This window comes from Geotrypetes seraphini, chromosome 2 (assembly GCF_902459505.1).
Source record: "Geotrypetes seraphini chromosome 2, aGeoSer1.1, whole genome shotgun sequence".
Taxonomy (NCBI): domain Eukaryota; kingdom Metazoa; phylum Chordata; class Amphibia; order Gymnophiona; family Dermophiidae; genus Geotrypetes; species Geotrypetes seraphini.
In genome coordinates, this window is record NC_047085.1 from 526,571,002 (window position 1) to 526,593,812 (window position 22,811).

The 22,811-nt window shown below is 44.6% G+C and overlaps 2 protein-coding genes across 2 annotated transcripts in view; one reads left to right on the top strand and one right to left on the bottom strand.

The window, feature by feature from the left end:
- Positions 1-22,811, top strand: part of LOC117354768 (zinc finger protein OZF-like) — a 265,018-nt gene that overhangs the window by 97,260 nt on the left and 144,947 nt on the right. The gene's annotated exons all lie outside the window — the stretch shown is intronic.
- Positions 3,596-21,691, bottom strand: LOC117354762 (gastrula zinc finger protein XlCGF57.1-like). The gene is made up of 4 exons (XM_033932707.1): positions 21,516-21,691; positions 10,269-10,395; positions 9,881-9,961; positions 3,596-6,792 (listed from the first exon to the last, which is right to left on the bottom strand). Exons 1-4 carry the CDS (start codon positions 21,591-21,593, stop codon positions 5,063-5,065), a joined length of 2,016 nt encoding a protein of 671 aa, XP_033788598.1. The 5' UTR covers positions 21,594-21,691; the 3' UTR covers positions 3,596-5,062.

Sequence of the window (22,811 nt, forward strand, 5' to 3'; positions counted from 1 at the left end):
GCCGAGTTAATGGGTGAAGGGGCTCCGGGGTATAAGAAACCAGACTTCGGGTCGGGTAAGTGGAGACCAGATCTTCATCGCCGAAGTTAGGAGCGCAGGAGGCGGTGAAAGGTTTTGCGCCGATCGGGGTGTGTTGCAGCCGGATATTGGGGGTAAGGCGGAGCTTCCCATGGTCATTTCCTGTAATAGGCAGTTTAATGAAGGAAACGCCTCCACAATTTTTGCCTTCGTATCTTGGTTGATGACTCTTGGTGATCCCCTGGTCGGTCCCAGCCGTGGTTCGCTAACATTTAACGGTGGTAGACGACAATGGCTGCAACCTCATATTGGCTTCCAAACCGGAGAGCACGTCCGTTACATATGACAGCATCTCGCCGGTCTGTACAATCCCAGCTCTTCTCTCCAATCGGGCTTCAGTTTCCGCACACTAATGATTAGGTGATCGAAGTCTCCGATGTTGTTGCGGAGAGTGACCTTCCGTAAAAACCCCTGTCACCACCAACTTCTGAGCTCTATAACCGTTAGGTTTCTGTCAAACTGTCAAGAAAAGACAGCTGGTTCCGTTTTTAAAGTAACAAGATCAATAAAAATTAGAAAAAGTTACATGAGTGTAAATGTAGATAATAAAACCAAATTATATAAAATCATAAAAACAAAAATGAATAAAGAAAGAAAGAAAAAACAGTGAGAGGCACCAGAATAGCAAACCTAACTCGGCGCCATCTTGTTAGAATGTAGGATGTCTACCACGATAGATTCCCTTACTTTGGCCAAGGCACCAGGACCAGATGGCTTGGGTACAGAATATTATCGGATACTACAGGACTTAGTGGCAAGTCTGCTTAGTCGAATGTGTAGCATGGTAGTGAGAGGTGCAGGTCACTTTCCCGAAAATTTGGCCCATATTGTGCTGCTGCTGAAGCTGGGGAAGGATCCTGAACTGGTGGGTTCCTTCCGACCTATCTCCCTTTTGGACCAGGATGTCAAAGTGTTGGCTATGACGTTGGGTCTCAATTGCTTTTTGCCAGACCTGATCCACTGGATCAGGTGAGCTTTGTACCTGGTCACTATGCGTCGATGAATTTGCTGAAAGTGCTGGGGGCCATCCACGAGCATAAGGTAAGGGGGGACAATCCGGAGTGGCGGAATTAGATATGGAGAAAGTGTTTGATAGTGTTTTCTGGGAGTATTTATTTCAGGTTTTGGAGGGCTTCGGCTTCACGGGGAGGGGGGGATTGGACTGGATTAGAGCACTGTACACTCATCACCCAGGCTAGGCTGCTCATCAAAGGGAGTTTGACTGATGTATTTGAGCTGCAGCGGGGGATTCGACAGGGTTGCCAGCTATCCCCACTACTGTTTCTTTTGGCTATTGAGCCTCTGGCCCTCAAGATACGACAGGCTCCTAGTGTTCGGGGAATTTGGGGGGGGTGGACGAGAATGCAAAATTAGTTCGTGGACGATATTTTACTCCATTTGGATCAGGCTCCCATTCATTTGGTGGAAGCGTTAGTGCTTGTTCAGGACTTTGGGGCAATTTCGGGTCTACAGGTTAACTGTAGTAAGTCTGAGCTCTTGTTATTGGCTGGAGGCCCTGTGGAACGGTGTCATGCTTTGCTTCCTATTCTGCCGTCGGCTGCTCCAGTCTGCTATCTGAGTATATATCTGAGTACCAATTCTGTCATGTTTTACTCAATGAACGTCCTTCGCCATCTTGATGCCATTGGGAAGTTGTGCCAAGTGTGGCAGGACCTTCCTTTGGGCCTAGTGGAACAAGTGACTTTGGTAAAAATGGTCCTGCTTCCTAAATTACTCTATCCCCTCCAAATGGTACCACTCTGGTTTCGCCGCCAGGCTGAACGTCTCTTTAAATCACTAATCTCCCGGTTTATTTGACAGTCTAAGGCCTCTCGAGTAGCTTTGGCTAAGGGGGCTGGAGGGTTGAATGTCCCTGACATACGCTTGTATAATGTTGCCGCCCTCCTGCGGTGGATCCATGAGGGTTATACAGGATATGCGCGCTATTTCCCCCAGGGGTGGCTGAGAGCTGGAGTCAACCTTTTCAGTTTTTTAATTTACTCCACTCCCAACCGGAACATGCTGTTCACTCAGGGGGAACACTCTAGGTTTCTGATGCCCTTTCGGAAAGCTTGGCAGTGGTGGCGGCACCGACAGGGCCTACCGACAGCAGTTTCTCTCTTTATGTTGTTTGAGGGTAATTCAGGGTCCTGCCTGGTTGGGGGCGGTCAATATTTCGGGAGTGGGCACACTGAGGCTGCCGATATATGGCACAATTGCTGGCCTTATCGGGGGAATTCTTTTCCATCGTTTCAGCAGGTCCAGGCGATGTGGGCCATTCCCCATAGGTATCTGTTTTCCTTCCTTCAGCTTTGACATTACTGGACATCTACCCTCCAGGCCTGGGGAGGGGGGAGTGTTGGGACAATGGGCCCCTGGACCAGATCTTTGCAGCTACTCCGCCTGTGCTCAATCGGTTGTCCTACTGGTATGGTGTTCTGCTGCTCTCTTCCCGAGTTCCTGGGATGTGCAAATTGTGGGGGATTTGGGCCAGAGCATCTCTGATCCCCAGTTTCTGGATTGCTTCAGGACCCTTTATCTCTTTTCCAAGTCAGCTGACTACCAGGAAATGCAGTGTAAAATACTACATAGAGCCTATATCACCAGGCATAGAGGGGCACAGATTGGAACAGCGATCTTTGTATTAAGTATAATGCAAGCCTGGGACTTATCTTCACTCATTCCTCGAGTGCACTGAGCTCACCTTTTGGAAGGGGCTTTTGGGCCTTCTTGATGCTGTTCTTCACAGACCTATAGAGTGGGACTATGGCACCCTCCTCCAGGGCTTCTCTCCTCCTCCGTGTAGATTCCTGTACAATGCCATCCTGGTAGGGAAAAAAACGGATTCTGACCTACTGGGCTTCTGAGGACTCTCCCCCAGCCGCTCAGTGGCGAGTCAAACTGAGAGATCCGCTCCTATGATAAATCTCAAAGACAGGACATGAGGCATTATGCTGCTTTGTGGGAGGTTCTGCTGAATCTCCTAACTCCTTAACCCCTCTTTGAGAGCTTCATTTGGTTTGTTCTTCGGGACTCCCTGACGTTGGCCCTACCTGCACTCTGGGGGTGGGCGGGGGGGGGGGGGGGGGGAGGGGTGGAATGCACGGACTGCCTGTTGAGCTGGATGTAGTATGCTTGTTCGATGATTGTTGTGCGTTAGTGGGAATTTATAACATAAAATGTTATGGCCGATGGTCTAGTCTGGCTTTGTACTCATCGCGGGCAGTGTGGGTCTGGGCTGGCCTGGTGTTTTCCTTTTGCTGGACAATGACCTGCTCCTCGCTGGACTTCTCGCAATGGGGAGGCCAGTAAGTGCTCATTTTGGGGGTTTTCTTGTTCTTCCTGTATTGTTCTTCTTACTGTGCTGATTGTACTTGCCTGTCTGGGCCGTTTGCCATTCTCAATAAAAAAATCTCCTACTTAGTAGCTTCATCGCATGTCCTCTGGTCCTAGTATTTTTGGAAAGCATAGACCTCTTTCATATCACCCCTGAGCTGTCTTCTCCAAGCGGAAGAGCCTTAGCCAATTGAGTCTCTCCTCATAGGGAACTCATCCCATTCCTTTTATCATTTTGGTCACCCTTCTCTGTTCCTTTTCTAATTCTGCTATATCTTGTTTGAGAAACGGCGACCAGAACTGCAGACAGTAATTGAGGTGTGGCTGCACATTCTCTGATTTTTCTTTCAGTTTTGGGAAATGTGAATCTCTGATCTTTTTCTATTTTGTATAGTAGATGAGGAAATGCATTTCTGCTCTACTTCTAGTCTAGCTTTCTAGAGTTTCCAGTTCAATTTTCTAAATTATGGTCCTTTATTCTGAGCACATGTTCATGTTCTGTAGATGAGGTAATTGGTTGTGATTTGACACATCCGGGTTTTACTTCCATAGAAGTAAAACCCAGATGTTTCCATCTGTTCTCCTTTTGTACCCCTAGGTTTTCCCAATATGTGGCCAGTTGAGAGGCAGCGTCTAGGTGGGGGCAAGACTGTAGTCTGGATAGTGCAATTACTGATCCCACCAAGGCTGACCCTGAACTCGAACAGAGCAATTGCCCTGGGCCTCCCGGTGACAGGGGGCCCCAAACCTGCCTGAAATTGAAAGAGCCCTAAAGGCACTCAGTTATCCATGCTCCACTCTTATCAACAAGATCTAGTTCATACTTCTTCCAGATTCTTCAGACCTCAGTGGCTTAACTCGTATGAGAATTTACAAAGCCAGCCTCCTCATCGGTCTTCCCTGAATCCCATGCTAATAACTATTCAGTTCATCAAAACTTTAGTAAGCTTAAATATTCAGCAACAATCTTTTTAAAAACTTCATTACAGTTACTCATCTCATAAATAGCTTTGGAGTCTCCGACATGAATTCACGTTTTGCCAGCTGCCAATAAGTACTTTATTATCACAAGAATAATCATATTCAAAGCGGCAATGATTGAACCGCTGGGAAGAGGTTTAGAGGGTCCTTCATTTCGGGGATTCTCTTGCTGTACCTAAGGAACCTAGAGATGGGATGGGACGTCCTTCCTCTTGCTGAATCCTTAGGAGGAGGAATTCCTTCTCTACCACATACGGAGTCCTTCCTCTAGATTTCAGACTAAGCGATGATATGGTGCAACAGAGGAAGGCGACATCACCCCATCATTCACAATGTTCCCTTATTAGAGGCTTCTCATTTCTGCAGGTCATTACTGTGTACATCACACGCGTGTTCTTGTCCTGAAGCTCTACGCACAAAAAAACGTATCTCTACCAGACCCCTGATTTAAATCCTCAGTCTTTGCTCTATGGTCATGCTCATTTCTTTATTCTTTGCAGCATTCTTTGCTCATTTGTTCCTGTGATACTCTGTCAAGAGGCCTCTCTTCCTGTTTAAAACAATCCCTGTTTTGAGTAGCTACTGGTCGTTCACTTCTTCGCAAAGACCTTCTCGTTCTCTACATAGAACCTGTTGAGAATCCATCTGCTCATCAAACCTTGTAGGCTCACGCAACAATCCAGCGGGTGCAACCACTATCCTTACCAGCCATAATTAGTCTTTCATCCCTGGGCACCGACATCTCTTCCTGTAACCCTTCCAGTGTGAGCTGAGGCATTAGAAGAGGCTGTGGACGACGTTCAACATATTTCCGGCTGTACGTATGATCCTTCCTGATGGTTTTCATTACCTGCCCATTTGGGTCCTTGCGTCTCCTTCTCCGTTTCTTTCGACCATCTGCTGGATCTATATCTCCAGAGAGATCAGACATTGATTTCAGGCTTTCATGGATCCTCTGGTGCCGGACAAGGTTATAGGTCTTCAGGAAGCCACCTCCACACACTGTACAAATGTATGGCCCGTCCCCGGTGTGGATTCTCATGTGCCTGTCCAGATTTGGCTTCTGGATGAAGGTCTGCCCACATATCCCACATTTGAATGGTCTCTCCCCAGTGTGGATTAACATGTGCTTCATAAGGGAGTTCCTACAGAGAAAGGTTTTTCCACATTCACTACATATAACTGGTTTCTCTCCACTGTGGCTTCGTCGGTGGAACTTAAGGCCGGGCTTTTTTCCACTATAGCTCTTCCCACATTCAGTACATAAAAACATTTTTTCTTCCATGAGGGCCCGCTCGTTATTTCCTAGATTCACTTTATAAGTGCATGGCTTTTTACATTCTGGGCACTCAAACACTTTCTTACTGGTGTGAATTTTCTGATGCTGTCGAAGGTCCTTATTCACGTAGAAGTTTTTGCCACATTCGCTGCAAGAGAATGGTTTCTCTCCCCGGTGCATCCTGTCATGAATGATGAGATCAGCTTTCCGGTTGAAGCTCTTCCCACATTCAGTACAGGAGAAGGGTCTCTCTCCGGTGTGAAGTCGATAGTGTGTCTGGTAATTCCCTTTGTGGTTGAACTTTAAGCCACAGTAGCTACAGGAAAACAGTTTTTCTCCTGTGTGCATTCTCTGGTGTCCAACCAACTGGTGCTTGTGATAGAATTTTTTCCCACATTCAGTACAAGAGTGTGGTCTCACACCCGTGTGAATCTTCTGATGCTTGCCCAATTGGTGTTTATGAAAGAACTTTTTCCCACATTCAGTACAAGCATGTGGTCTTTCTCGGGGCTCCCCTGTGTGGAGTCTTTGGTGGCTGAGCAAGTGCCGCTTGTAATTGAACTTTTTCCCACATTCAGTACAGGAGTATGGTCTCTCACCTGTGTGGATCCTCTGATGCTCGGCCAATAGGTGCTTGTAAAAGAATTTTTTCCCACATTCAGTACAAGCATACGGTTTTTCTTGGGGCACCCCTGTGTGGCGTCTTAGGTGGTCAACTAAGTGCCGCTTATAAATGAACCTTTTCCCACATTCAGTACAGGAGTATGGCCTATCCCCAGTGTGTATCTTCTGGTGATTCACCAGATGGGTTTTTTGGGTGAAACTTTTGCCGCACTCAGTGCACAGGAAGGGTCTTAGGTTCAAATGCACCTTCTGGTGCCGCTTTAGCAAATGATTCTCGCTGAATATTTTCTCACACACGGGGCACTTGAATTCCCGGAGTTCCCTAGGCTTTTTCCGGCACTTTCTGTTCACTTCTTTATTAGAGATCTGTCCTGGATTTCTGAGATCTATACAGGAATGCTGCAGAGGATCCACGTTGCTTTTTCCGCTTGTATTCCAGCATTGTTGCTCCTCAAAAAGCCTCTTTTCTCCTATCCCAGGTCCGACTATGTTCCCTGTAAAACAAGAGAAAGATCAGTTAGTTTCAGTTAGCTTGAGCCTTGCCAGAAAGAGGATTGCCAGGGATCTAAAGAGAAGTTTGGCAAGGTAGGCCTAGAGAAAGTCTATGCCTTTTTTAAAGTAGACTGGATTAGAAACTGGTTGACGGACAGATGCCAGAGGGCGGAATTCACTCGGAGGAAGGAAAAGTGAATAGTGGAGTCCCTCAAAGATCGGTGCAGGAGCAATAAGTTTGTGAGCGACATTGCTGAAGGGTTAGAAGGAAAAAGAGTGCCTTTTTGCAGATGATACCAAGATTTGTAACAGAGTAGACACCGAAGAGGGAGTGGAAAATATGAAAAAGGATCTGCAAAAGTTTAGAGGAATGGTCTATCTGGCAACTAAAATTCAATGCAAAGAAATGCAGAGTAATGCATTTGGGGATTAGTAATTGGAAGGAGCCATATGTGCTGGGAGGTGAGAGGCTGATATGCACGGATGGGGAGAGGGACCTTGGGGTGATAGGGCTAGATTCACTAACCTGCCCGATCGTGACTGATCCATGTCTGATCCGGGCAGGTCCGATGGATTCACAAACCGGCAATATTCTAATGGGAGCAATCGGAGGAATGCCCCCATTTGCCGACACGGATCGCTAGTGTGCAATGTTGACACATATGCAGACTATCTGCAGTGTGGGGAAGAGCAGGGCGGTGATTCAGGGCAGCAGGCAGGAGAGATTCGGTGCAGCAGAGAGCAGGGCGCAAATGGAGCTGGAGAGTTGGAAAGAACGTTTGTGACTGTTCCCCAGCAGTCGCTTCTTGGGTTGATTGGCCAGCCCAGTCGGATTGCAAAATTTGTTTTGTGAATCGCGTCCCTGCCTACTTTGCATGCCGTTCCCCTCATTTGCATGCGTGGATCGGAATCGGATCGGCAGAGAGGTAAGAGAATCGGGCCAGAGTAAAATCAGGTTGCAAAGAGGTCACAAATCGATCATTACACGATCGGTTTGCTTAGTGAATCTAGCCCATAGTGTCCAAAGATCTAAAGGCAAAGAAACAGTGTGACAAGGCAGTGGCTGTTACCAGAAAGATGCTAGGCTGTATAGAGAGAGGCGTGACCAGTAGAAGAAAGAAGGTGTTGATGCCCCTGTACAGGTCATTGGTGAGGCCCCACTTGGCGAATTATGATCAATTTTGGAGACCGTATCTGGCGAAGGACATAAGAAGACTTGAAGCAGTCCAGAAAAACGGGACAAAAATAGTAGGAGGTGGTTAAGATTTTTCCGGATGTCTCTAGAACAACTGAATTGAGAAGAAAAGAATTTTTGAAGTTAAAAGCTAGAGTTTTGGCTCTAGAGGCATCTTTTTACCTGAAATTTCCTTGTAAATGTTTGGTTAAGTTGCAAGATATTGAGTATGTTTTTTGGGACCCCCATACAATTACAGCAATTTTTAGTAGCGAGAGAACAGAAATGATTTTGTTTCATCTGCAGAGAATAAGAGGAGCAATTAGAATCCCTATTAGTAAGGACTGATTCAAGGTTCGTTAGGACGAACTGAGAATTTTTGTCCTTAATCTTTTTCCTTTAAACTTGTTTGTTTAGAAATTGTAACATGTTTCCCCATAATGTTGGCTTAAAAAGAATTTTGTATGAATGAATGATTATGAATTGTTTTGAGAGATTTTTCTTTTTTTCCTTGAATTATTGGATATTGTAAATGTATTCAAAAGCATAAATAAAAAAAATAGTAGGAGGTTTGCACCAAAAGACGTGAGGAGAGACTGGAAGCCCTGAATATATATACCCTAGAGGAAAGGAGGGATAGAGGAGATATGATTCAGACGTTCAAATACTTGAAAGGTATTAACGTAGAACAAAATCCTTTCCAGAAAAAGGAAAATGGTAAAACCAGAGGACATAATTTGAGGTTGAGGGGGTGGGAGAGTCAAGAGTAATGTAAGGAAATTCTTCTTTATGGAGAGGGTAGTGGATGCCTGGAATGGGCTCCCGAGAGAGGTGGTGGAGAGGAAAATAGTGATAGAGTTCAAAAAAGAGAAGGCTGAAGGGATATATGATTGAAGTCTACAAAATCCTGAATGGAGTAAAACGGGTACATGTGGATCGATTTTTCACTCCGTCAAAAATTACAATGACTAGGGGACACTCAATGAAGTTACAGGGAAATACTTTTAAAACCAATGAAAGGAAAAAAATTTTCACTCAGAGAATAGCTAAGCTCTGGAATGCGTTGCCAGAGGATGTGGTAAGAGCGGATAGCGTAGCTGGTTTTAAGAAAGGTTTGGACAAGTTCCTGGAGGAAAAGTTCATAGTCTGTTATTGAGAAAGACATGGGGGAAGCCATTGCTTGCCCTGGATCGGTAGCATGGGATATTGCTATTCCTTGGGTTTTGGCCAGGTACTAGTGACCTGGATTGGCCTCTGTGAGAACCGGCTACTGGGCTTGATGGACCATTGGGCTGACCCAGTCTTATGATCTGTAATCAGAAATTAATGGTATATATTGAAGAACTAAGGCTAGAACTGGGCAGACTCGCACGGTCTGTGTCCCGTATATGGACATTCAGTTGAGGATGGGCTAGGATGGTTTAGATAAGCTGGAGTGAGCTTTGATGGAGACTCCAGTAGACAGAACCTAAGCACAGTACCTGGCAGAGTTCTGGGTTTCTGGTCCAGAAATATCTAAGAAAATGAACAATTTAAAATGATATCATTAATTTATAGAGAGTGTATAGTTGGGCATACTGGATGGATCATTTGGGTTTTTATCTGTCGTCATTTACTATGTTACAATGTATTCTCATTTAGGGAGCTAGTAGGAGACCAAAACCCCTACTCCCCTCAAGAGCTGGAAAGCCCTGTGAGGAAGACAAACTGTCTTTATATTTTCACCTTTTAGTAGAGAAATGTTTAAAAGCTCAGGGCCTCGCAAACATGCATAAGGATCAATGCACTAGAAGAAAGGGTTAATTGAGAAGGGGAGGGTGGTTTCCACACTCACAAACTTCTAAACAGAAGACATTTTCCCACCACAGAGAAAGAACCACCATGTCAGCTTATTCAGTGCGTGTGACTGGACCCACCTGTTGAGGGGCTCAGTAGTGTCCCTCTTTGTCCCTTCACAAACAACTCCCGATTTTGCTCCAGCTGGGCCACCAGTGAACCTGTTAAGGGGGAGGGGGAGAAAACATGATGTATGTTATATAACAGGAAATAATCTATACATGTATGTAAATTGCTACCAGACGCATCCTCTCCAGCACTTCCTACTTATGTACTGGTGACATGGATGAGGGAACTAGAAGGGTTGAGGGCAGGCTGATACTTCATCCCCTTAAAGATGGGTTAATTCAGCAGATGCAGTTCAAGGATTTAGATCTCTAGCACTGGAGGGTTCCAAGGATGGACACAGAGCCTGTAACGTCTAGGATTAGTTTCGGTAAAGGGACAGTAATGTTTAAAAATCCTTACTGAGAGATGTCAACAGCTCCACATTCTCCTTCATCACCTCCCTGTAAAGATCCTTCTGCCCTTCGTTTAAATACTGCCACTCTTCTAGGGAGAAAGAGACAGCGACGTCCTCAAATGTCACCCACGTCTGAAACACAAACCAAAAACACTTTACTCACTGCACATCTGCTAAGCCTGACTACTAGGACCTTGTGTGGTATTTTAGATGTCTCTTCCATACTGAGCAATGCAGTGCTCAATGCTGGAGCCTCATGCTACACATATCACAGGCTGTAGTTTCAGAGATTGGGAACGTAGAGAATGACAAGGGGTCAGAATTTGTCCCTGTCCTCCAGATAACCGAAGGAAACCATCCCGTGTCATTCTTTATTGTCTATCTCAACCTCAGTCCTTCTACACCAATGCAAGGCTTGAGGGTCAGTGGCTTTGCCCATTCATACTCTGATTCTTACTTCTCTCCTTAAAGTAGGGAAGTGATTTCTTGCGGTTAACCGCGGGATTAGGACAAATTCTGTCCTCTTGTCATTTTCTTATTGGGATCAGAAGGGTTAAATTCTACAGAACTATCTGCTGGGCTTAAATATCACAATGTAAAAAAATAAATGTTTTCTGGGATCCGGAAGGAGTCACTCTGCCACAGACCCTGCTCCATCTCCAGTCTTTGTCCTCCTTGGTCCATACCACCATCTTTTTATACCTATTCCAAGCATGAATTCTCTCACAGTTTGAGCTATTTTCTCATTCTGCTATTAAAAGAAAGAAACAGGTGGTGAGACATCGTATGTGTGTACTTAGTATAAAGAGCTTCTGTATGTTTATTGAAAGCTTCGATACCGCTATTAATGACTGGGATGTCAATTAAAAGATGAGACAGATAGGAAACCTATTGGGGCATGGTAGAGAAGTCCCACTTCCAGACTGGCAGTCTCCAATGCTTCTTTGGAGAAGAAAGGTCACCCAATAGGAAGGTATCATCCCCCTAAATTCCTCTCACATTGAGGATTTATCTTTAGAGGCTTCTGCCCAGGAGGGAAGGATCAAGATGGCTGCTTTAGTTGGAGATTTGATCATTAATGTGGGAAAGGAGGGTAGTGGTTGGTTATTTAGAGTTAGGTAAAAGTGAATAAAGTAAAGTTAATGTCAATCAACATTATATCAAGTCGAAAACACTTGAAAGGTTTTCCAAATGTGTACCGCTTTGAACTTCACGGTATAGCGGTATATAAGAAATAAATTACAATCTATTTTTTTGGCAGCTTTTTAATTCATGTTTAAGTACTCAGCAAATTATATACCACCAAAAAAGTTCAAGGTCCAAATGGGTGACTGGCATCCAAGAATCAACTTGGGGAGGCTTAACTAGATTGACTCACCTATCTACTAGAAGGACAATCTCTTTTTCCAGAGCAATAGGTGATGTAAATAGAAGACAAAACAGCTGACACGGCAAAACAAGGAGACAAGACATTTTTTTTAGATATATTAGTGATAGGAAGACGTGCAAAAGTGGCATTGTGAGACTCAAAGGCGAAGGGGAGGAATATGTAGAAGCTGATTAAAAAAAAGGCCAAATTGCTTAACAGATATTTCTGTTCTGTGTTCACAGCTGAAGCGCTGGAAGCAGGACCGCAGAAAACAAACGTGAATAGGGATGAAGGAGTAATAGACCCTGATCGATTTTCAGAGGGTTGTGTTTGTGAGGAGCTAGCTAAAATCAAGGTAGACAAAGCGATTGGTCCGGATGGTATACGTCCAAGGGTGCTGAAGGAACTTAGGGAAGTTCTGGTAACTCCGTTGACTGACCTTTTTCAATGAGTCTCTAGAGTCGGGAGTGGTACCGGAGGATTGGAGAAGGGTGGATGTGGTCCCTCTCCACAAAAGTGGAAGTAAGGAAGAAGTAGGGAATTACAGACAAGTAAGTCTGGCTTCTGTGGTGAGCAAATTAATGGAAACACTGTTAAAACAGAGAAAGGTCAGGTTTCTGGAATCCTGTGGATTACAGGACCAGAGGCAACATGGATTCACTAGAGGCAGGTCTTGTCAGACAAATATGATCATTTTCTTTGGCTGAGTGACCAGAGAATTGGACAGAGGGAGTGTGCTAGATGTGGTGTATTTAGATTTTAGCAAAGCCTTTGACAATGTTCCACACAGACATCTAATAAATAAACTGAGTGCCCTTGGGATGGGTCCCAAAGTGATGGGCTGGATCAAGAACTGGTTGAGTGGAAGGCCACAGAGGGTAGTGATCAATGGAGATCGCTCTGAGGAAAGGGATGTTACCAGTGGTGTGCCTCTTGGGCCTGTTCTTTTTAACCTTTTTCTAAGCGATATTGCTGCAGGGCTGTCGGGCTAAGAAATGTAAGGTCATGCATTTGGACTGCAAAAACCAGAGGGAACGGTACAGTTTAGGGGGTGAAGAGCTTATGTGCACGACAGAAGAGCGGGATTTAGGTGTGATGATCTTAAGGTGGCCAAACAGGTTAAAAAAGGTGATAGCGAAAGCTAGAAGGATGCTAGGTTGCATAGGGAGAGGTATGGCCAGTAGGAAAAAGGAGGTATTGATGCCCCTGTATAAGACTTTGGTGAGACCTCATTTAGAATATTGTGTACAATTCTGGAGGCCACACCTTCAAAAAGATATAGAAAGGATGGAGTCGATCCAGAGGAAGGCTACTAATGTGGTGTGTGGTCTTTGTGATAAGGCGTATGGGGTCAGAGTTAAAGATCTCAATCTATATACTTTGGAGGAAAGACGGGAGAGGGGAGATATGATAAACTAAACTAAACCTTAGATTTATAAACCGTGCCATCTCCATACAAATAGAGCTCAACTCAGTTTACAGTAGAATCTACAATGAAAAAGATAGGAGAATTTTACAATTTTGGAAACAGTCTAGTTTTCAGATGCCCAGATCTCGTAACTATAATGGAATATTATTCCATAGATCAGTAATTTAAAAAAGCAATGATTTCCCGAGTTTACCAGTGGAGATAACACCCTTCAGGGAAGGGAAGGAAAGTGTAAGCTTTTGGATGGTTCTAGTTAAACCAAATCTTTTTGAATTCCAAGACAAAAGGATAAGTAAGGGGCTAATGCCAAAGAGGATCTTAAATCATATACAGGCACATTTAAAGTAAACCCTAGGAGTTTTCGGAAGCCATTGAAGTTTGAACAGGAGAGGAGACACATGCTCAAACTTACTTTTACCAAAAATCAACCTAGCAGCAGTATTTTGGATCAACTGAAGACTTTGAAGACTTTTTTTGCACATACTTAGGTAGACGGAATTGCAGTAATCTAACCATGAGAGAATAATAGATTGTACAAGGACAACAAAATGTTTGTCGGTGAAAACAAGACCTGACCTTTCTTAGCATATGAAGATTAAAAAAACATTTTTTTTAACAACAAATTGATATGTTACCTCACTATAATAGTTTTTTGATTGTGAGTCAGTTTTTTTTTGTTTATTTTGGTACATATCCAGGGCAGGGTAGGGAAGAGGGGGTAAATGGGGGCTTATTTCTGTCTTACTTTTTTGGGGGGTATTTACATTTGGGGGTGGATGGGAAGATATCATTAATTAGAATAGGGTAAGGTTTTTGCGATAATCTATGTTTTTGTGTTTTATTGAATAGGCATTGGTTGGGGGAAAATGGTTGATTATGAATATCTGTAAGTTGAATGTGCTTTTATTATATTATTATATGTTACATTTGTTGTAATGCACTATTGAAGTTTTGAAAATCAATAAAGAATTAAAAAAAAAAAAAAAAGAAAGAAAGAGATGAGTCAATAATAAAACCCAAAACTTTACTTGAAAATTCAGTCTTTAGGGATGGCCCTGATGGTAATAAGATGGAAGCAGGTCTAGTTTTGGGCCCAGCCATAATAATTTTGTTTTTGTCTTATTTAACTTCATCTGAATGGAAAGTGCCCAAAATTGAAGTTTCGCTATACATTCAATTATGCTAATGATATGTTAGAGATGTTCGAGCCTACCTCAAGAAGAACAAAAATGTCATCAGCATTTAAAAAAAGAAAAAGTATAAGTATGTAGAGATTCAAAAGGAGATAGTTTGAAAAATTGCAGAGAGGTCATATAAATATTGAAAAGTGGTGAACTCTGAGGTACTCTGCAAAACAGGAAGAGACGTGGTGCCATTCATGTTAACAATACAAGATCGAGACTGCAAAAATTTTGAGAACTGTAAGATCAAGGCCTACCTCAGAGAACTGATGAATCAGGATATTGAGGTTTAAATACCTACGTGATGTAAATGCGCATGACTCGAGTCTCTTTCATTTGAAATGAAGCTATAGAATAAGAGGGCAAAGGATGAAGTTAAGAGGTGATAGGCTCAGGAAATATTTTTTTTTTTACAGAAAGGGTGGTAGATGCTTGGAACAGTCTCCAGGTAAAGGTGATGGAGACAGACTGTGTCTGATTTCAGTAAAGCCTGGGATAGGCAAATGGGATCTCTTAGAGAGAGGAAGAGATAATGGTTACTGTGGATGGGCCATTGGGCCTTTATCTGCCATCATGTTTCTATGTTTCTATTCTAGACAAGTGGGACATAACAAAGCAGCCCCAGAAATCTAGGGCCGGCTGACTTCGCTGGCCCCCAAAGCTTCGGCCCAAGAAGAGACAATTTTCTTGGTAAAATGCGCCTTGACAGAAACAATGTTTGCTGTCGAAATGGCTTTACGTATCCATCTGAAAATCATGGCCTTGGAAGCGGGAGCACCCCGCATCGAGGAATGCGTCAGCACAAACAAATGATCTGAGAGTCAAAATTCATTGGTGGCCTCCAAATAGCGAAGAGGAGACTGAGAGGGGACGTGATTGAAACATTCAAAAGACTTAGCAGATAAAGACAGATTGTTCACCCTCTCCAAGGTAGGGAGAACGAGAGGGCACTCTCTCAAGTTGAAAGGGGATAGATTCCGTACAAACGTAAGGAAGTTCTTCTTCACCCAGAGAGTGATGGAAAACTGGAACGCTCTTCCGGAGTCTGTCATAGGGGAAAACACTCTCCAGGGATTCAAGACAAGGTTGGACAAGATCCTGCTGAACCAGAACGTACGCAGATAGGACTAGTCTCAGGGCGCTAGTCTTTGACCTGGGGGCCGCCGCGTAAGCGCGATGGACCACTGGTCTGACCCAGCAGCGGCAATTCTTATGTTTTTATGTACAGAGTCACAAAGAAGTCAGTGCCTGCTCGAAAGAGCTTACAATCTAAACAGACAAGACAGACAAACAGGATGTGATGGATACATAATCCACCCCAGTAATCAAAAATGAAAGATCCTTGTCCACAATAGTGTCCGGATCGTAGCACAACTTAGTGTGATTGGCTCAGGTGACAAAAGATGCAACCACGGCTGCTTTCAAAAAGCCTTTTGAGTACAAAATCCATTCTGCAGTCTTGGGCGTCCAACACCACGCCGCTATCACTGGGGAGAAATGTGCACTTGATAACCTATAACAAAGAGCTGGTTAAATGCAGTATCCATTAAATAGGGCTTAGACATAGCCTTGGCCACCCGCAGTGGCCCTTCCGGCATCTCCCAGTGATCTATAAGCATCTTTGTGATATCTGAATGGGATGGAAAACAGGAAGCAAAGCCAAGGCTTGAGGAGCTTCTAGAGGGATTCTGAGATCAGCACTGATGGTTAAAACAGTCTGTGTACAGTGGGATTCTCAACAGGATCTGTAGCGTCCTCCAGATCTGGGTCCTGTAGTCCTGTGGCTGCAGTATCATCAACCACTGTAAAAATTCCTGCTCAGGGAAAGCAAAGGCATAAAAATAGAATTGTGATTGTCCGAATTATCCACAGGCTGACCCGCTGCTAGGGACTTGTGCTCTGGGGGGGGGGGGGGGGGATCCCTGGCGTTAGCAGGGCCGCAATACCAGACGGATTCATAGGGCCCTTCTTAATCAGGTAGGCCTGAAACAGCATATTAATAAAGTTAGGGGAAGAATCCCTGCCTTTGAGGCGCAGAGGGCTCCTGCAGTCCTTGTTTTGAGCTTTTTTGATTGTTTACTCTTTCCTCGGGTGGACTGGGTCCCAGAACCACCCGAGAGAATAGGGGTGCTAAAGTAGCGACTCCGACCTGCGTCACGTGGCATGTGGAACATGGATCCTCGAGACTGCTATCTGCATTAAATAGGACATGAATCCAAAGTATCCTGACCTGAGGAGTCCATCCCACATGTTTTAAAGCAAAAACGAAGTGTTTTGAGGCAGACAGAAGCTTTTCATTTCAAATCGGGAAAACCAAGATAGCCACCATGGCATCGATTTTAGTACCAAAAATGGCCTGGAGCTATAGAGAAAAATAAAAAAAATTTGGGATTTTTGAGGAGGGGGAACCTAGCACTAACTCTGGAAACCCCCCAAAATTGATTTTAAGGACCCCCTTCAAATCAATCTGCCAGGCTGTCAGCCTGCTACTCACTGTGCAATGCTGTATGCTGGGAGCTACAGAATAGAAGCTGTAACAGTTTACAAGGAGACCTCTGCCTCATCAGGACTGGAATCTGAACTGCCTCTCGGGCCCAACGCACCGGCTGGAGACCTCAACCCCTCAAGAACCCACACACACTAATGGGGGAGGAACACAGTTGGCCCTGATCCTGGATGAGAACCACCACATAGCCACACAGCCTGTGCTCAAACCCACTAATGGATGAACCTGGGGCGAGCCATGCCCGCAAGGGAACGGTCCTCAAGCTCCCGAACTGTGAATGCAGGCTGTCCAAGTGGGTGCACTGCAAAGCTGCCAGCCCCCTGAAAGCGGACTCTGTACCTCAGTCTGCAATCTCCCACAGCCAGAGCTTTGCCCCAAGGGGATCCTCTGCAGAAAAATACTGAAGTTGCAGAAAAATAAACAAGAACAGAAAATACGAGCTCCTATGGCCTCCAGGGCTGGATTAACGGGTACGCCCAGTAGGCACGTGCCTAGGGCCTGAACTTGTAAAGTGGGCCAACTGAAAGAGGGCAAACAAGTAACAGACGACTCAGCAATTTTTTTTTTTTTTTTTTCAAATGGCGATGGGCCCCCAGGAAAGTAAGATCGTCAACGCGGCCCCCCCCCCTTGTACATTGGACCCCCCCCTACAGCAGTGGCCGCAACCGTTATGTTGCAAGCAGTGCTCAGCCCAAAGCTTCCCCTCTGACACAACTTCCTGTTTCCACCTGGGCGGTTCACGTCAGAGGGAAGCTTTGGCCAAGCAGCAGCACCGCTTGCAACAGAGCAGGATTAATTCTTCGAGGGCCTCTAGGCACCCTGGGCCCCTTACCCTGCCCCGCCCACATCCCATCCATGCCCTGCCCCCATTTATTTACCTGTTTTTTGTTTTACTTCTTTATTTCCACTTGTATTTCTTTTTTTTTTTCATTATAAAATGCAAAACATACAACAAAGTTTACCTTACCGGTGCCAGTGTACAGTTTTCATTCTATTCAAACCCTGAACATCTCTGAACAAATCCCTCCCTCCTTCCTTCCCTTCCCACCTATTGCCCAGGACTTTAACTCTGAACCCTTTCCGTACGCATCTAAAAGTGTTCAAATGCATTGTAAAGCAGTTATACTATCCGGAACATAAGTCTATATTAATAACCGAGTTTGCAACTCCTCTCAACTGCCTCACTCTATGTGGTCCAACTTTAACCCATATGTATGTACAAACCACCAAATCTGTAACTCCTCTGGGACGTTCCACTCCATGTATGTTAACTTGTAACCCATCAAAAAGGCAAGCGATCCACCAAAGAATCCGACGTGGAACAAAAGAAGATTGGCAGACAATAAGGAGATTCAGGTCAGGTTTATTCAAGGTGCTCCCAGAAACCATGCATTTCGCCAAACAAGGCTGGTCAATGCTATCAGAAAACCATGTCTTTCATACACACAGGACACAAAACCCAGTATGCAATAAGTAGTCACAAACTACCTCCCCCCCCCCCCCCCACACACACACTTTTTACCAAAGCACGGAAGAGGTTTTTAGCGCTGGCTTGCGTGCTGAATGTTCTGCGCTGCTCCAATGCTCATAAGAACTCTATGACCATAGGAGCAATACAGAGCATTCAACATGCTGGACAGTGCTACAAACCGAAGGAACGGTACAGTTTAGGGGGTGAAGAACTTATGTGCACGACGGAAGAGCGGGACTTGGGTGTGATTGTATGTGATGATCGTAAAGTGGCCAAATAGGTTGAAAAGGTGACAGCGAAAGCTAAAAGGATGCTGGTTGCATAGAGTGAGGTATGGCAAGTAGGAAAAAGGAGGTATTGATGCCCCTGAGACCTCATTTAGAATATTGTGTGCAATTCTGGAGGCCACACCTTCAAAAAGATATAAAAAGGATGGAGGTGGTCTAGAGGAAGGCTAGTAAAATGGTGCGTGGTTGTCATCATAAGGCGTATGGGGACAGACTTAAAGACCTCAATATGTATATTTTGGAGGAAAAGCGGGAAAGGGGAGATATGAAAGAGACATTTAAATACCTACGTGGCATAAATGCGCATGAGTCGAATCTCATTTAAAAGGAAACTCTGGAATGAGAGGGCATAGGATGAAATTGAGAGGTGAAAGGCTATGAGTAATCTAAGGAAATATTTTTGGTTGCTGGATGTGTGGAATGGTCTCCCGGAGGAGGTGGTGGAGACAAGAGACTCTCTGAATTCAAGAGGGCCTGGGATAAGGACATGGGATCGCTTAGAAAAAGAAAGAGATAATGGTTACTGTGGATGGGCAGACTGGATGGGCCATTTGGCCTTTATCTGCCATCATGCTTCTACGTTTCTTCCGTTCTTTTGTAAAAAAAAAAAAAAAAAAGGGGGGGGGGGAATAGAAATATGTATACAAAAACTGAACCATAAAGAAGCCAGGCTCTGCATACAATGCAATACCACAGAAACAATGTTGCATATTCCCTAATACTGTACAAAATATTAGGATAGCAGATGTATATTTGAAACAAGAGAAATAAATCATTTTACAAATTAACAACAAAAAAAAATAAAACAGAAAATGGAAAATAAAATGATACTATTTTATTGGACTCATACATTTTTTAATTAGGTCAAAACCTCTTTCCTTAGGTCAGTAAAGTATACTGCTGTTACAGTATCCTGTCCTGACCTGACTAAGAATTTGGTCTCTGAAAGTTAGTAAAAAAATGTATTAAAATTAGTCCAATAAAAGGATCATCATTTCTATTTCTAAGTATTTATCAAAACAGCTACAATACTACTTTATCCTAAAGCAATAAAATATAATTTTTTCTACCTTTGTCATACGGTTTCTGCTTTCCTTATCTTCTTGTCATTCTCTTTCTTCCATCCACTGTCTGCCCCTTCCAGAAACTGTCTGTCTCCCCCTGCCATCTCTCCTCCTGCGACCCCCCTCCCCCCCCCCCACACACAAACCTTTAGCCTGGGATCCATCATCTTCCCTCTGTTCCCCTCATGGTCTGGCATCTCTCTCCTTCCATCTCTACTTCCCTCCCCCCCCCCTGTGGTTTTTAGCATATCTCTCTTCTCATTTCCTCCACTCAGATCTGATATCTCTGTCTCCTTCCACATTCTTTGGCATCTCTCTCCCTTCTTTCTTCCCTGGTCTTCCTTCTCTATTTTCTGCCTCCATCTAAATTAACTTCTTTCTTACTATTCAGTCCTCAGTTTCCCTCTTTTCCCTGTGTCTACTCACAGCTTGCCATCACTTTCCTTCCCCCCTCCACTATCTCACTAACTAAATCTTCTTCCTCCCCATCCAGCATGTGAGAAAGCAGCAGCAGTAGTGAGGAACTGCTTTCCCATATGCGCCTGATGCTGACGGCACAAGTTCTCCCCACTTCCATCATCTGCCCCCTTCTCCAGTCCCCTAGGGGCCCTATATATGTTATCACAAAGACTATTGATCATTTTTTGGATATACCTTCAGGTTAGGACATATCCAGGGAAATCCGGAAGTCTTTGTAACCCTACTTCAGCTTCTATGCCATCTTTTTAGGAATGTTTTGAGATTATGGTCTTCTGGATTATACACATTACTCCAAATGAGGTCTCATCAGAGACTGGCTCAGGACAATACGATCGCCTTTTTATGTCTGTTGGCTACTCTTCTTTCTGTAATGCACTGGAATGGGCAGTTTATATATGCTATTTCATAATTTTATGCAGGAAATCATTTTCAAAGAAATTTATTGCAACATCAGTCTTCTTTTAAAAATGGAAACAGAGAACATGACACTTCTATCAGCTGCCCCCTTCTCTCTCTCCCTTCTCCCCACTTCCATCATCAGCCCTGCCCCCTTCTATCGCTCCCTTAAGTTCTCTCCACTTCCATCATTTGCCCGACTGCCATCATCTCTCTCTCTCTCTCCCTCCCGGCTCCACCCCAGGCCCATCACCTTCCCTTTCCCTCACCTTCGCGCGGATCACCACTCACTCACCTTATTCTTTCTGATTTTTTTTTTCCCAAACATCAACGGTCCCCGGCGTCGATGGCGTTGCGTTGGCCAACACGTAAGATCGGCAACGCGGAACCCCTCCCCCTCCCCGGCATCAGCGGTTGGTCTCGCTTGTAAGAAGTCAACTGAGGAATTGGAGGACAGTCCAGAGGTAAGGAAGGAGGAGCAAATGAAGTTCCCTACAAGTTAGGTTTGACTACCTGTGAGTTCAGGAATGGAGTGGGGTTGTACAAGAAAAGTCTTTTAAAAAGTTTTCAGCTTCAGAATTATCATTTATACAGGCTGACTGACGGATATTATCATCAGAGAGAAACTGGGGCATCTCAATAGGTTGTAAGAAAGGCAAAAGTAAGTTATAAGTCTTTAAGGGGAGAGTAGACAGAAAGTAAAGGTTGCAGATAATCCCTTCAGGTTCCTTGATCAGATGGGTCTCTGTGAGGAACCTGGGCTGAAATTGCTCTTTACTGGGGTCAGTCTCCTGTAATCTCAGAGTAATGGTTTGTGAGATCCTATCATTGTCTCCTTAGGAAACTCCTGTCTGCCTGTCCAAATTAGATTGTAAGCTCTTCTGAGCAGGTACCATTTACGCCTTCCAGCACTATAGAAGTAGTAGTAGTGGTAGTGGTCTCCTCTCTGCACACAGTCTCCTGCAGCAGTCTGCCCTCCCCCCACCCCTTCCCATCCCACTTCTGCCCTACCTCTGTGCTAGGGCCTGTCTCTTTTATTCTCAGGATAAGATGCATGGGAGTCTCTTACCTGCATACAGTCTTCTGCAGCCATGTCCGGTGCTTGATCTTGGGTCCAGGGTGCAGGGCTCAGCTCAGTCCGATGCATCCACCTTCCTATTCCAGCTCTGCTGCACAATGGCTGCTGCTTGCAAAGCTCTGTGGGCCTGGGAGGGGCTTTTGTGCTGGCAAGATAGAAAAACTGGAGCTGGAGTTGAACCAGAGTTGGGCAGAAGGGAAGATACAGAGCACAGAGACCGCAATGCTGCTGGCTGATGCCTGCTTGTGAGATTCTGGCATCCGGTTTTTTCATTTCTAAAGCTCCCTGTGTGCACTGTGACCATCCCCTGCTTTGCTCTGATCCCTTCTCCAGTCCAGGCAGTGTGTGCACAAAGAAATCTGGGATTCATTGGAGGAGTTTAAAAGGAGAGACTTAGAAAACCCGGATGGGGTATCCCCTGGCTTGGAGTTGAGGTTTTTTTAGTCCATGAAAGTACAACTATAACACATTCAAGAAAGATAACAGATAACATGTGAAAAGAGAATAAGAGAATAAGAAAGGCATGGTTGAAATGGCTTGGAGGTACTTACTAATGTGCAAATTGAATGATCATACCAGAAATATATACCTACTAGTTTAATATTAGTAGGAAGGAACCGTATATGCTGGGAGGAGAGAAGCTGATATGCACGGACGGGGAGAGGGACCTTGGGGTGATAGTGTCCGAAGATCTAAAGGCGAAAAAACAGTGTGACAAGGCAGTGGCTGCTGCCAGAAGGATTCTGGGCTGTATAAAGAGAGGCGTAGTCAGTAGAAGGAAGAAGGTGTTGATGCCCCTGTACAGGTCATTGGTGAGGCCCCACTTGGAGTATTGTGTTCAGTTTTGGAGACCGTATCTGGCGAAAGACGTAAGAAGACTTGAGGCGGTCCAGAGGAGGGCGACGAAAATGATAGGAGGCTTGCGCCAGAAGACGTATGAGGAGAGACTGGAAGCCCTGAATATGTATACCCTAGAGGAAAGGAGAGACAGGGGAGATATGATTCAGACGTTCAAATACTTGAAGGGTATTAACGTAGAACAAAATCTTTTCCAGAAAAAGGAAAATGGTAAAACCAGAGGACATAATTTGAGGTTGAGGGGTGGTAGATTCAGGGGCAATGTTAGGAAATTCTACTTTACGGAGAGGGTGGTGGATGCCTGGAATGCGCTCCCGAGAGAGGTGGTGGAGAGTAAAACTGTGACTGAGTTCAAAGAAGCGTGGGATGAACACAGAAGATTTAGAATCAGAAAATAATAGTAAATATTGAACTAGGCCAGTTACTGGA